The sequence below is a fragment of the Galleria mellonella genome, unplaced genomic scaffold (assembly GCF_026898425.1).
Source record: "Galleria mellonella isolate WM207_F2 unplaced genomic scaffold, CSIRO_AGI_GalMel_v1 utg65, whole genome shotgun sequence".
Taxonomy (NCBI): domain Eukaryota; kingdom Metazoa; phylum Arthropoda; class Insecta; order Lepidoptera; family Pyralidae; genus Galleria; species Galleria mellonella.
This window is the reverse complement of record NW_026442138.1, coordinates 7,685,236-7,698,372: the sequence shown is the minus strand read 5'-3', so window position 1 is coordinate 7,698,372 and position 13,137 is coordinate 7,685,236. Positions and strand designations below refer to the sequence as shown.

At 31.1% G+C, this 13,137-nt stretch overlaps 1 protein-coding gene across 1 annotated transcript in view; it reads right to left on the bottom strand.

Annotated features, from left to right (window-relative positions):
- Nucleotides 1–1,262: 1,262 nt before the first annotated feature.
- LOC113519691 (neural cell adhesion molecule 1-like) overlaps nucleotides 1,263–13,137 on the bottom strand; it is a 150,789-nt gene continuing 138,914 nt past the window's right edge. The window contains exons 11-18 of the mRNA XM_026904861.3: nucleotides 12,117–12,278; nucleotides 9,727–9,861; nucleotides 8,872–9,078; nucleotides 8,318–8,467; nucleotides 6,305–6,422; nucleotides 5,440–5,567; nucleotides 2,059–2,177; nucleotides 1,263–1,531 (exon numbers count right to left, since the gene is read on the bottom strand). Of these exons, the coding sequence (XP_026760662.2) occupies nucleotides 1,415–1,531; nucleotides 2,059–2,177; nucleotides 5,440–5,567; nucleotides 6,305–6,422; nucleotides 8,318–8,467; nucleotides 8,872–9,078; nucleotides 9,727–9,861; nucleotides 12,117–12,278 (1,136 nt within the window). The 3' untranslated portion in view covers nucleotides 1,263–1,414. The remainder of the gene's footprint in view (nucleotides 1,532–2,058; nucleotides 2,178–5,439; nucleotides 5,568–6,304; nucleotides 6,423–8,317; nucleotides 8,468–8,871; nucleotides 9,079–9,726; nucleotides 9,862–12,116; nucleotides 12,279–13,137) is intronic.

Genomic DNA, 13,137 nt, shown 5'->3' with positions numbered 1-13,137 from the left:
AAAAAACACAATAACAAAACTTTCACTGTTACGATTTTGTTATAATAACAGAATATTGTTAGGTATTTCGTATTTAATTAGAAATGCTTTCAATGTATGTTACTATTCTCACAGCCCGGCCACGTAAATTTGTTTATCATACTAATGAGATGCATTTTGTGTAGGCAATTCATATGCTTATAACATATATTGTCAGTTATTTCTGTAAAGATATATTTATTTATTGCTGCAATATATATGTGTCTAATTATCTAATTCAATTAAATTTATTTCATTAATTATGTATTACACGCTAAATCTTGACTTTATTTGCTTTTAATACTTCATATTACATCAAAATCAGTTGTTTTATCGGTTTCGTAATAGAATACTAAAAAAGATAATAATATAACTCTTATAGTAGACTATTATAGACTATTATTTATCCATTTATCATAGTGCTATAGCTCAGGAACTACTAATGGCATTTTTTTATTATTATACTTCAACGAACTGGATCTATGCAATACCAAAAAAACATGGTTTCTGTATTATGCATAATGTTAATGTTTTATGTATTTATATTTTACTAATTTTTATCTACAACTTCGTCCACGTGACCGGGATATGTTTATTGACTGGGATAAAATTAACCTATATCCTTCTGCATCCTATATACATATGTAGTGTTTTTTTTATCATGGGTGAAAATGGAATGGTAAACTCCGCCTGCGCTAACGGGTTACTCTGACGGAGCACCAATGAAGGGTGATCAATGAGAATGAAAATAGGTCAGTTAGCCCATCATGATGAATTCATCAGGAATCAACCATGATAATTTCCAGGGGGAACCGCGTGGAGGTCGACCTGGTTGGGTATATTACTAGAAATGGGCTTCTTAGTCCCCATTACTAACAATCCCTTCCCCCCCAATACATATGTAGTAAGTGTATAACAAATTTCATAGAGATTGGTTAAGCCGTTATGGCGCTATTAGATAACAAAGACACTTTCACATTTATTAAGGATAGTCAAGCGGTCCTATTTGTGTTTAAGACTAATAAGATATACAAGTAGCAGTGAAATTGCTGGGTACGTAGTTATAACAACCCAATCCTCAGAAATGACATTCAGGACAACAGGCGTCCCATTGTACTCTATGACATCCATGGTGCTATTTACGTTGAAAGTAACGATTATGGTTTTAGACATTCCGAATAGATAGATTCTTATGCTGCTGATATTTCTTTACGTTCAATAAATATTAAAATTAAAGAAAAAGACAGTATTTAACAGATTTTAATTTCTTAATTCGTTTTACATTTATTTACAATGTATTTATCACATTTTCACAGTCAATACATACGATTACTATTTACAAAAATTACAATAATTATTTTTTGCTATTTTTTTTCTTATTATTCGTCAAATATTTCTATACACAACTTTCTGGTCCTGGTATTTCTTCGGCTATAAGATGCTCTCTTCTACTTAACGTCATGTTTCCAGATATTGGCTGTTTACTTGATGAAGATCTTGGTGGAGATAATAACTGCGGACAAAACAAATACAATTATACCACATTCCCACTTCGTTTGACATAAAACATTCAACAGTTTGCCGACCGTCACTGATATATTTTATACAATACAAAGATACAAATTAGAGATATGTAGGATGCAAAGAAAATCGTATTTTATAATTTATAATTAGGGTTTAATTTACATTGGAATCTTTGGTTTTAGAACGTTCTCTTTTGAAGAAGAGTATAATTAGACACTGGCTATATTTGAGTTTTATTTTAAATGGTAAGATGTATTCAATTGGTATTTTAAATCTAAAGTTAAAATTCCATAATATATAAATATATTATGCGTATTATTTAATATAATGATACGATCATGGGCGAAGCCACAGTACACAGCTAATATATACAAAGTAGGGAATATATTTTGAACCTGTATACCAAATTTCATTTAAACCCATTCAGCCGTTTAAGTATGATTGAGTAACAAACATCAAACATCTTTAAAAACTTTCACATTTATAATATTAATAGGAATGTATAAAAGTACTGACATTTCGTTCTCCCGCAGTGTGCAGCGAGCCGAGCCCACTCGTCCACTCTTCACTCCCAGTGAGGGACCCATTTTTGACAGCCACCTCTATACCACACTTCACGTTTGGAGGGCCGCCATCTAAAAATAATAAACTGAAGTTCAAAATTTTCAATTTAGAATGTTTATACGTTGGATTGTCTCTTACTTTTAATGTTCGCTTATAATTCATTATACAAAATAGTAACGATATGTACCTACGTGTAGTTACAACAAAAAGTATATGTATTTAAGATTTTTTCAACATGTTATTCTAACGTTATATCACAAACATATAGAGCGAAAAATCATATATATAAAAAGCAAAAATTATATTAATAAAAGAATTATCAACATTTTAGTAAATTTAAGAAATAACTAGACGACTCGAGAATCTAAAATTAAGTCTAAAATAATAATTATGTGCTCATTTCACTTATAACATTTTTTTAAGAAATATAGAATAGTTAACAAGCTGAGAACATCTAATGGATAGTGGTAATTGTAAAACAGTAGTGGTTCTATAGAAAAAATAATTTCGGATGAAGGCCAATATGGGAACCATTATGGGACTTCCCCATAATGGGGGAGAAGGAGGTGGGTTACCAGTAGTTGTCATGATTGGCAGGTGGGTTGGCAATCGCAGCTAGATCTTTGGTGAGGTTTTAAGAGGAACGCTGCTGCCCATTCCTCGACCTTCAAGTTTCTTTAATCGCCATTTACGATACTCAGGGGAATGGAAAGGTGGCCTATTCTAAGCCGAGAATACACGACATCTAGTAAGTATATTACGACGTATTATATCCAATTTTCAAATGTTTTATCACAAAGGAAGATGTCGTAGAATCTTATTGCGCCTTTCCAGTTTCGTAGCTAATTAGCGGCTCGTATTCCTGCTACGTGATTTTATTACAGTAATTGTAAGATTCCTAAGTTTAACAGCGCTATATTACCCACTAGTTGGTGATATTTGAGGAAATATACAATTACTTTCTATTAATTTGAATAAAATTGCGCAATTAGAAATAACTGTCTTCAAGATTGTTCTTCTGGTTTACTGTTTCACTCATTTCTATGGCTATATTATTTTGATGTTGTCTAAAGGTGGAGTTAGATTAAGCTAGAGAATATTTATTGTTCCCTTCTGTATTTTTTGGTTAATGCAAAAAGCCTCTAAGTATTCTAAACGTCTTCTCAGAGTACTTATATTTAGTAGTATTTCTTGGACTTCTTGGATTTGATTCTTGGATTCGACTTGTTCTTCTTACGTTATTCTTTTAATTTAATCCTACTTCAATTGTTTGAAAAAAAAACAAAGAAAAGAAACACAAATCAAGATTACTTATTTATGTAAGATTCTAATTGTAGCTCTGTACTCTTTGTTCCTTCAACTTTAATTCATTTTCAAAATTATATAGTCACTAAGAATTTTGTTGACAAAACCTCGAGAAATTTCTCGAAACCTTTTATACGAGTATCTATATATTTCTAAATATCCTGAAAAAATATTCTAAATATTTTAAAGCGTTTTTTAAACAATCATAAATTAATTAATTTTTATTTAAAAATATTTTGTATGTCTATATTGTAATTAATATTCATCTCATTTTGTGAGTTGTAAAAGACTAGTCCGGGAATAAGATCCGAGAAGGTAGCAACGTTCCAAGCCACTCATTAAGCATGGTAATTAACGGCAAATTTCGCTAAAGACTCGTCAAAAATAATAGGAACAAAAGAGCAGCAAACAAAAGAAACGTACCAACATGAGTTATGACTATAACTATAAATCACGTAACAGGTATCTGTTTAAAAAATAAAACGCATCTTAGTACCTAGAAGTAGTAATACATAATAACCTAAAGATGATACAGTACTTATATTAGTGATATTTTGGTCTATTTACTGGCAGTCACTACTTTCCACTGGCCGTGTGGGCTAAACATAGAATGGGCCTTAACTAACTGGACTAAGGGAATTTAATGGTCGAAGGGTAGGCAGTATCCCTCTTAAAACATCACTAAAGCCTAACTGCAGTTGCTAACCCGCTTGCCAAGCGTAGCAAATACTAGCAATACTCTCCCCACCCTCCTCCCTTCCCCAATAGCATAAGCAGTCCAGCAGTGGATAGTTAATGGCTGATATGGTGACTATTTTACACTAGACAGGCCATCAATTTTTTACCACTTCAATAGCAAAAAACTTTAGCAGAGTAAAAACTTTTACCTTCTGACAGCTTGATCTGATGGTATTCGAACTTATATTTCTCTTAATAGTTCCCATAGTTCAAACCGACTATGTTTCCTATTATGTCACGAAAGCTGACGTTTGAAAATGTGGTTAAAAATATGCCATTTGCTAATTGTCAGTATTCCTTCTGTGACCTAACGAAGAATACAATCAAGCCGGATAGCTGAGAGATATGGGATAGATAACCGTTGGATTAAACTGTCGGAAGGTAAAGTTTTTCAAACATAGCAGGTTAGGAATTTTGAATTTATTTTGAATTTTATTACAAGTTTAAAAATATTTTCGATTATTTAAAAACATATTTTAAACTCTCGCAACAATGTAATTAAAAGTTGTATCGTTAATGAAATATTTTTCATAATTGGAAGGAACATGATTCGTGATACTAGAACAGCAGCTATGCTACATAGGTTTGGTTTAATTATTTGAAATGAAAGGTATTATTATCATAATTATTCCAACGTAACATTATTAAAAAGAAATCGAGAAAGAGCTCCTGTTCTCTATCCAATCCAAAACGAGTAGAGCAAACAGAATTTACAGTCGAAATAAAAAAAATATATATATTATAAAAACTCATGCTGATTATGAAACTATGACAAAAAAGTCTAAGACCGCTTTTAAGTAATATGTATGTATTAAATCATTCTATAACTGCATTTCCATATTGCTACAATAAATAAAGTTTATAAACAAACATACAATTATTTTCAACCGACTTCTACAAAAGTTCTCTATTCGGTTAAATATTTTTTTGTTTTTTTTCATAACTCCGTCAGTTTGAAAACCAATTTGAAAAATTCTTTTTTTATCTGAAAATATGTAGTTACCAATTGGTCACATTTTTTGGGACACAATCTTTAATTATTATACACACGCAAATTAAAAAAAAAAACTAACTTGTCAGTATAAATCGTAGTCACTTATATAAGTAAAACTGTTGTGTAAAAATTGTAGTCATCTTTTTACAAATATAAGTAGTTACTATTAACAAACCGTTAATGATAAATGTCTAATGAATGAACGAAATCAATAATCCAAAATAAATTGAACAAGCTATTAAAAACAACTCTACGTGCTATAAAATAATAAATAAATTTGCTTGTAACTTGCTTACCAGGTGGTGGATTTAATATATCTGGCTGCGCTTGTTTCGGGGGTTTGAGCGTGTATGCCACCACATATTGGCTATCCCCTGCATTTAATTGTAGTTCCGATGACTGTTGCTTTGTAGGTGGCCTATTTCTGGGAATCATTAAAACCAATTATAATTACAAATTTTATAATTTATTTTAATTAGACTATTATTATACTCATAATTGTATTTGTGTATTATTATTGACATACACAAACATTTGATTTTATGTTATTTTCTTTCCTGCATCTCTTAACTTATTCCATATTTGTATTAATTGTATCCTGTGATTCCGCCTATGTGAATCAAAACATAAATTATCCTGTGTACTCAGTCGGGATATAGCATTTGGCGTTCCATTGTTTCTGCCTACCCTAATGGGAGACAGGCGTGACAGATATGTATGTATATATATGTATATGTATGTATGTACTCAGTCGGGATCATCTATCCGTATAGTAAATTCCAATATTTATATATGATAATATGACTATTACATCAGCAACTCACAATTACTGAACTTAATGCTGATTTTAAGTTAATTCACCAGAAATAAGTTGAAGGTATCGATAATAAGTATATCTTATTTTGTTTGAAAATTAATAGTCTTCAGGAATATTTGTAACTTGAACTGTGAGAATTTCATTGTATTTTGTGTGTTGTACAAGCTTATTATTATATTCTTTCTGCAATTAAGATAATATCCCATTAAATAGTACTTCGCCTATTTACAAGAACTTCATGACTTCATATAAAATACGTGACGTCCAATATGCTTTTCTTCAATATATATATATATATATATATATGTGTGTAGACGTACAACCTAGTTTTATCATTTGTGTACCTTTTTCTGCGGAGAAAATATCCAGTTACAACAGCGGCGCAAGTAAAAACTACTGCTGTAAGGATGATCGCCCAAAAAGCACCTCGCGAAACACCAGCCACTAAATTGTTGCTTCCATCTTCATTAAGGAAAAAAAACATAATTAACATTTACAAATGAATCGGGGGGAACAAACAATACTCTGTAGATAACCATTACTTTTTTTAAGAAGAAAGAATGTAATATTACATAATAGCCGTTTCACTTGTCTTTGTCCGCGTTCCTGAGTATATAAGGTCACCTAAATATTAAGTTAGAATATAACCTATCAAAGTGCCAAATCCGTTCAGCTATTTAGGCGTGATTGAATAACAAATAGACAAACATCTTTAGATGTTTTCACACTTGTACTTGCTGTTATTATTGTTATTATTCGCCACGTGATTCCGTCATAGAATGGGCGATCCTTTCTTTTCTTGTGGATGTTGTAAGAGGAGGCAACTTAATAGTCGAGGTATGGTCAATATCCTTCTTAAAACATCGGCAAAGCCTAAATGCGGTTGCCTAAATGGGTAATAGAATCCATACAAATATAAAATTATCTTGTACATAATAATTTGAAAAGAGTAACTATGGAGTTTCTTGCAGGTTCTTTTCAGCAGATAACAATATTCCGAACCCAATAGTAGAATCATAAAACTTGACGATTTAAAAGATCTTGTAAACAAGTCTATTTGAATCTCAGCAGCTAAGATAGGCGAGCCTCGAATAACAATTAGTTTTAAGAAGTACTCGTAACGTTTTCCTATTTTTGATTTTAAATACAAAAATATAAATATTCAAATATTCACTGCAACCAATATTGGTCATTATTGTCATCACCAATGGAACTTCACTTGTCTGGACTTACATTATGAAGAGATAGATTTGACTATTTGTATGTTTTAATAATTCTTTATCCTACAGAAAGTTACATTATTAGCTAATAACAGGCTATATTTTATTTACAATAAAAACTGAACGAAATCGGAGTGGATCCCTAGTTTGAAATAAAGCCGTCGATCTCGATTCAAACATTATGTTTATTCGTGTTCATAAAGTTATTTTTTGCAGATATTTCTGTTCTCGGCAATCAAATACAACCTATTAAGGTTCGCAGTTAAAGTTTAAACGAAAAATAATTTAATTTAGACTAGTTTTCGTTATTCATTCCTACTTGTATAATAGCGATCAATACGCATATGTTGTGATCATTCAATCGACAATTTATTATTAGTTAATTAATTGTAATCCGTTGCAGATTAATTGGCATGGATTATAATTAAAAACTAAATCTTTATTCTAAGTTTCTTGCGATGTAATCGGATGGGAGTCAAAGATATGTTTATATAATTATCTTGCTTAGTTCGTTTTCAAAAATTATTTGATGTATACACATCGTCATTATCACCATTATATCAGCCGTTAACTATCTACTGCTTACTTTTTTACTTTATCTGAGCAATAAGTACTTTATATCATTCTCAATTTTGTGGATAATATAATATATGTCATATATGTGCAAATATATTTGTTAATTATATATATTTATTCGTTTATATATAATTTATATGTAATTTTAGTATGAATGTATATCAATAATTACTAGTACCATATTCGAGTATTCTGACGCTTCATTATAATTGACTGGGAGAGAATCCTTTTAGCATTAAGTCCGCCATGTATACGTATTTGTCCTAATGAATAAATAAATAAATACTGCTAAACATAGGTCTTCCCAATAAGGGAGGTTTTACCAGTAGTTGCTACGCTCAACAGACGTATTGGCAACCGTAGTTAGGCCTTTGGTGATGTTTTAAGAGAGACGCTGCTGCCTATCCTTTGACTATTAAGTTCTCTTTGTTTTTACGACATCCACAGGGAAGCCTCTTTCTTTTCCATGGTCCAATATATACCGGGACCAAACAGCAATACGTAACTAAAATAACAAATATTCTAACGACTTTAAATTATAATTTATGAGTCGTAAATTACCTGTTCTTCTTTCAGGATCTTGGTAGGCTAAAGCATGTACCATAACTCGTTCTGAAGCCCCTTTGTCATTTCGAGAATGCACTGTTAGTCGAAGAGTATTACCACCTGACCAAAGAACTGTTGGTGGTACAAGAAACAATGCTACGCCATCTGTTGAAAAAATAACTAACTATTATTTCAATTATGGTTATTATTTATCTCACATTAACAATTGAGCAATTTATTACAATTTGAACTCAGTGTCTTAATTCTATTTATTCGTTCTGATTAAAAGGTAAATAGAGCTTTGAAAAAGTAACAAGAATTAATTGAAATTATAAGAACACCTTGCGAATCGAATTATTGATCATTATTAGAGCTAACAAACAGCAGCAGTGAATAGCTCTTATAAATTCTAAGAAGCCCGCAATTTGATCCAACAACAGATATAAAGAAGACAGGAGAATAAGGAAAATAACACGTTGTATAAATTAAAAAGCATTTTTCTTTTCATTTCATTAACTTGCTCGTCTTACGAGGTGAGTAGGTATACGTTTATCATTCTATTTACTTACCAGTTTCATTACTAGTAACGTTGAATTTTACTTTGCCACTATTAGAATCCAAAGCTTCTAGCACGACAAGTTGGGGTAGACCTCCGTCGTATCCAGCAACACAACGTATAACGAGGGCACCTCCCAAGTCTTCATGACCAGAATCCTCAATCCAGTTGGAGCTATTTCCGGTAGATACGGTACAGTTCCTCGGAGGAGATGGACGAGCTAATAATAAAATACATATTTAAGGAATTTTAGAGAGTAATAGGGAATCCTTGTGAGCTTACTTTATAGTCCGCTTGTCCATCTATCTGACCTACTAGTATTTTCTTCAGAAAGGTTAAATTTAAAATACTGGTCTTCTAGTGTTGTGAAAAAAATAAGATAGATGAATTAGGATAATGAATTTGACGTAACGTCGGTAAACTACGAATATCTATCTCCTACCTAATACGATCAGAAGTTTACAAGAGATATAGAAAGCATGCAAATTCTTAATTTATTCTAATCAATAAATTAATAACTTGTTTATAAAAACACAGAACAATGAAACCAAAAAGTAATTAGTGTTAATATAAATTCTTAATATATTAATGTAAAAATCATTTGTCCGTATAATTTAGGAATGGTCATAGATTAGTTAGAGATATTTTTCTATAACTATTTTAATAATGTCAAAAAGTACTGAGAATTGTTTTAACGAAACACATTGGTCTCGGTTTATATAAATTATATAATATGCCTTACACTAACTAGAATTCATTAATTTAATTATAACTTTAACACTAATTTTAATTGTATATTTACTTAAAATGCCCTAATACGCAGCGTTGAATATAAAAGATAATACGAGTAAATTAGTCATCCTTTTACCTGCTGGAACTATTTGGAAGACACACGGTTGCTCCTGACGACCGACAGAGTTTGTTCCCCGGCACGTTAACGCGCCATAGTCTCTCTCACTGGCTGGCGTGTATCGAAGTTCGCTGACGCTTCCGTTTATTGTACCTATTTAAAATTGCATTTTCAAATTAAATAACGCTTTTGGATAAGATTGAACCAACTGTCATAAATTTATACATTTATTTACTATGTGGTCGACACTGCAGTCAATTATAGTACGAGTGGAGAGTACAGAATATTTTTTACGGTGTACTAGGAAAAGAGATAAGGATGAAATTATTATTAATTGATTGGCTTATCGTGACAAATTGAACAAAAATTAACTATGATAGTTTCGAAGTCGACCTAATATTTATAACAATGTGTCGGTTAGATCTTATTACTAACAATGCCTTTACTCTTATCAAACATTCAAGTGATACATAATAATATTTTTACGGCTTTTCATGAAATATTACAAAAAGACACGGCAATTCTGCAACGGCAACTCAACTGCTATGTACCTCTAAAATTATTTATATTTGAAGTATAAAACAGCAGTTGTCGTGTATTTACTGGCAACCTTACTCAGGTCGATAGTAGATATCAACTATATTAGTTTGTATATTTCTTTCTTCTTTTTTAACACAGGGGAAAACGAGCATGTGGCTCACTTAATGGTAAATGATTACTGCCGCCCATTTCTATGCCTATACCCGCAATATAAAAAAAAAATATAGATGTGTTGCTGTCGTTTTGTTTCTTAGAGTTTTTATAGCTTTTGCATAGTTCGGTCACCTAATTGTAAATAACTAGAAGCAATGTTTGTGACTCGTTATTATTATATTTACGTCTTTCATAGTGCAATACATAACCTCCTGAAATAGTATCCGAAACGACAATCAGTAAGAAATTACACATAAAAAGGGTAGACATATTATTACGAGTATATCTTGTCAGCACAGATACGGTTAATCCGCAATAGATGTTGCAAAAAATAGACTTAAACTTGATCTAAATAACTGTTGCCACAACTGAAGTAAATTTTTTTTTCAGTGAAATACTATATTAATTTACTATGTCATAATATTTTTATAGAAATGTAAGTATTGTATATTATTGGTATTGATGATTCCATTTTTCTTTTAATACTCGTAATACGTAAATTATAATTCAAATATATTACTCGTGTTTGATAAATAAACATCATTATTCCATTAATCCATTATGAACATGACAAATGATGACATAAGCTAGCTCTGAATATTTTTATAAATTGTAACTTTGGATCATATTATTTATTCGTGTTACAACGCTGATTATGGTTTTATAATATAAATAATTATTGATATTACGCGAGTTTTATAAATGAAAATGTAAATATTGTATGAGAATAAACTTTCGTTCACAATATGTATTTTAAATATATAAGTATACATTTTGTACTTGAATAATAACTATATTCCACGGCTTTGTTCATTTGGAATAAGATAATAGTTAAAAGGTAGCGTATATGTTAATCTCGGACATTGTTTATTTATGTTTCAAATTTTATCAAAACCTGTCACGTTTATTATATTGGTATAATATTTATAATTGGATTATAATTATTTAAAATAATTAAGGATCCACAAAAGAAAACATTTCAATTGTGACAAAACCAGTTATCTTGATCTAAAAATTAAATTATTAAACCGAATTTAATAAAATTTCTGTGGTAGTCCCACAGAAATTTTATTAAAATTTGCAAATATATCCTTTCAGACGAAAAAACCCAAATCTGTTTAGAACTGACGGAGTTATGAGAAAACAAACATAATAACAAAATTAAACCGAATTCAAATTCGTTTCTATTTGAAATCAGTTAATAAAAACTGTCAAGCATGGAAAATGCAATTAAAATTACCTTAGTGGTACTTGAAATTTCACAATTCGAGTAGATATACAAAATATTAGCAATAATATGGATATACTTAGTTTCCAAAAAAAATCAGGCCAATCAATCCAATCAGGCGAATGAAGTTATATATAAAAAGTGGTCGTAATTTTTTTATACAACTTAGAATGCAATTTTTTATGCAACAAACAAGCTAGCGGTCCATCTGATAGAAAGTGGTTACTGTCGCCTATAGACATGAGCAGTACCGAGGGCATAACAGGGTATACTGTTTCGCCCATGATACCTCTCATACGTTGCCATTCCTGAGGAATTAGATTTAATTCCTGTTATTATTGTTATTCCTCTGGACCCTGTAAATACCACCCTTCAAACCTAAACCGAATAATATTATCAAAAATCTGTAAATACATAGGTACGTACCCAAATCTAAAAAGTAAAAATGTAAGTAAAAAAAGCGTATGTTATTTATAATAGTACTAGCCATATCGAGCTGGAGATACGTTGAAACTTTCACCACTGTTGTTGAACTGCCACAAGAAAATAACTTCAGCAGGGTCAGCGTGTACTGAACAGCGGACGCGCAACGCTTCGTCCAGTGCGGCGCCAACTACTTGTGGCGATAATTCACCGCAAACTGGAGCATCTGTGTGGGAATGTTCAGTTTAGTTTGCATTTTTTTTCTGTTATGTATTTTTTTATAGAGGGTTTTGTAATAAGATGTAAATGGAATGGTAATTCCATTTACTCTATTGGTATTCTAGTGAGTGATAATAGATGAGGATGAAGTCAGGTCAATTGGCCTATCGTAATGGCTATGAATCAATTATTATAGTTTGGAAGAGAACCCATAGAGGTCGACCTGATAAATGATCCTCCTCTCACCATTGTATACAGGAAAAGTACCTTCTACTTTCTCTTTGCCTCTTCCCGTTTAGTTAGGATTTGGTCTTCTTGACGTAATGCCCCAGACTTACCTATTCTGGGTTGTCCTTACATTATAAAGTATACGTAGTATATTTTATTATATCTGTCGATTTGTCATAATATTCTACTTATAATGGATAGGATCATCACCCCGATATCCAGTGATAGTATTCATAAAATGGATTACATTTCTCAAGAAATAAAATATTTTTTTTTCCCTATAAATCAACAAATTCCCACAAATAATCGATTTGATATAAAGAAGGCTATGTCTATTTAAGTACCTACTGTGGATAAAATTTGTCATCGTACCTAACCCAAAGTTGGTAATTTTTCCGACTTCAAAATATAGGACAATCTCCCTTTTTATGTTTTCTATATCGGATGAATTCTAAATCGTTAGCAATCATTAAAGGAATATTCATATATTTAATTATATTAAACCGCCATTGCAAATTCCAAAGGTCGATTGGTAGAGAATGCCTATAGCATTTAGTCCGCTTTTTGTACCACATTTTATCGGTCAATAGAGTATAAAATAAATAAATATTCTACCGGACTAAATATTTTTATGGGAC